Source organism: Emiliania huxleyi (assembly GCF_000372725.1).
Source record: "Emiliania huxleyi CCMP1516 unplaced genomic scaffold EMIHUscaffold_11625, whole genome shotgun sequence".
Taxonomy (NCBI): domain Eukaryota; phylum Haptophyta; order Isochrysidales; family Noelaerhabdaceae; genus Emiliania; species Emiliania huxleyi.
The window spans coordinates 153-1,000 of record NW_005201434.1 but is presented as its reverse complement, the minus strand read 5'-3'; the positions used below and the strand labels follow the sequence as shown (position 1 = coordinate 1,000).

Sequence of the window (848 nt, the reverse complement as noted above, 5' to 3'; positions counted from 1 at the left end):
CACGCACACCCTCCTCCACGAGATAGCCCTTGTACACGGGCAGGGCGGTGGTTCGGTCCTCGTCGAGGTTGAGCAGCAGCGCCGTCGTGCGCCCGCTCGCCAGCACGGCCAGGTTCTCCTGGCAAGCGACGTGCACATGCTGGATGCCGGGCGCCGCAAAGGCCACGGCGAGCGCGCCGCCCGGATCGGTGAGCGCCCTGCAAGAGCAGATGGCCACCGCGGGCGGCTCGGCCAGGCTGGCGTACCACTCCAGGTAGCGGGCGAGCCGGTGTTCGTAGCTGGCAGCCGCGGCGAGCTCGAGAGAAGGCGCCTCGTCGCCAGCCAAGCCTAGCTTCCACTCGCGGGTAGAGAAGTCGACGACTGCGGCGGCGGGCGTGGCGATGTCCAGAAATGGCGGTCGGCGGCTCGGCGGCTCGGCGGCTTGTGAGAATTCAAGACGGACTTCGCTGAGGTAACGGATTTTGGCCCATGCGCATGCTCTTCCTCGTGCTCGCCGCGCGCTCGGGAGCCGGAGTGGCGGGGTCGGAGCTGCTGCAACGGCGCGAGTGGCCGCGAGGGGTCGTGCTGGGGCTCTCCAGAGGGCGAGACCACTACGCGGTGCTCGCGGCGGCGCACGGGGCAGCTTCAGCTGAAACAGAGCCTCAGCAGCGCCTTCTGGCAGTGCAGCACAACGCCAGTGGCCTCTCTGGAGCTATGCGGCGGCTGGCGGGCCTGTGCGATGGCGCCGATCCGTTGGCTCGGGACGCGCAGTTGGCTCGCGTGCCGGTTGCCGACGTGGAGGGCGGCTCGAGCGAGGGCATGCCTGTCGTTCTTATCCACGGTGGTGGTGGAACTGCCCGATCATTTGA

At 69.1% G+C, this 848-nt stretch overlaps 1 protein-coding gene across 1 annotated transcript; it reads right to left on the bottom strand.

Moving 5' to 3' along the window:
- Positions 1-9: 9 nt before the first annotated feature.
- On the bottom strand, positions 10-476 carry EMIHUDRAFT_260705 (hypothetical protein; the record flags this gene model as incomplete). The annotated part of the gene is made up of 2 exons (XM_005791043.1): positions 10-360; positions 443-476. Coding segments are annotated over 2 exons (385 nt in total), but the record flags the coding sequence as incomplete, so codon positions are not given.
- Positions 477-848: the final 372 nt, after the last annotated feature.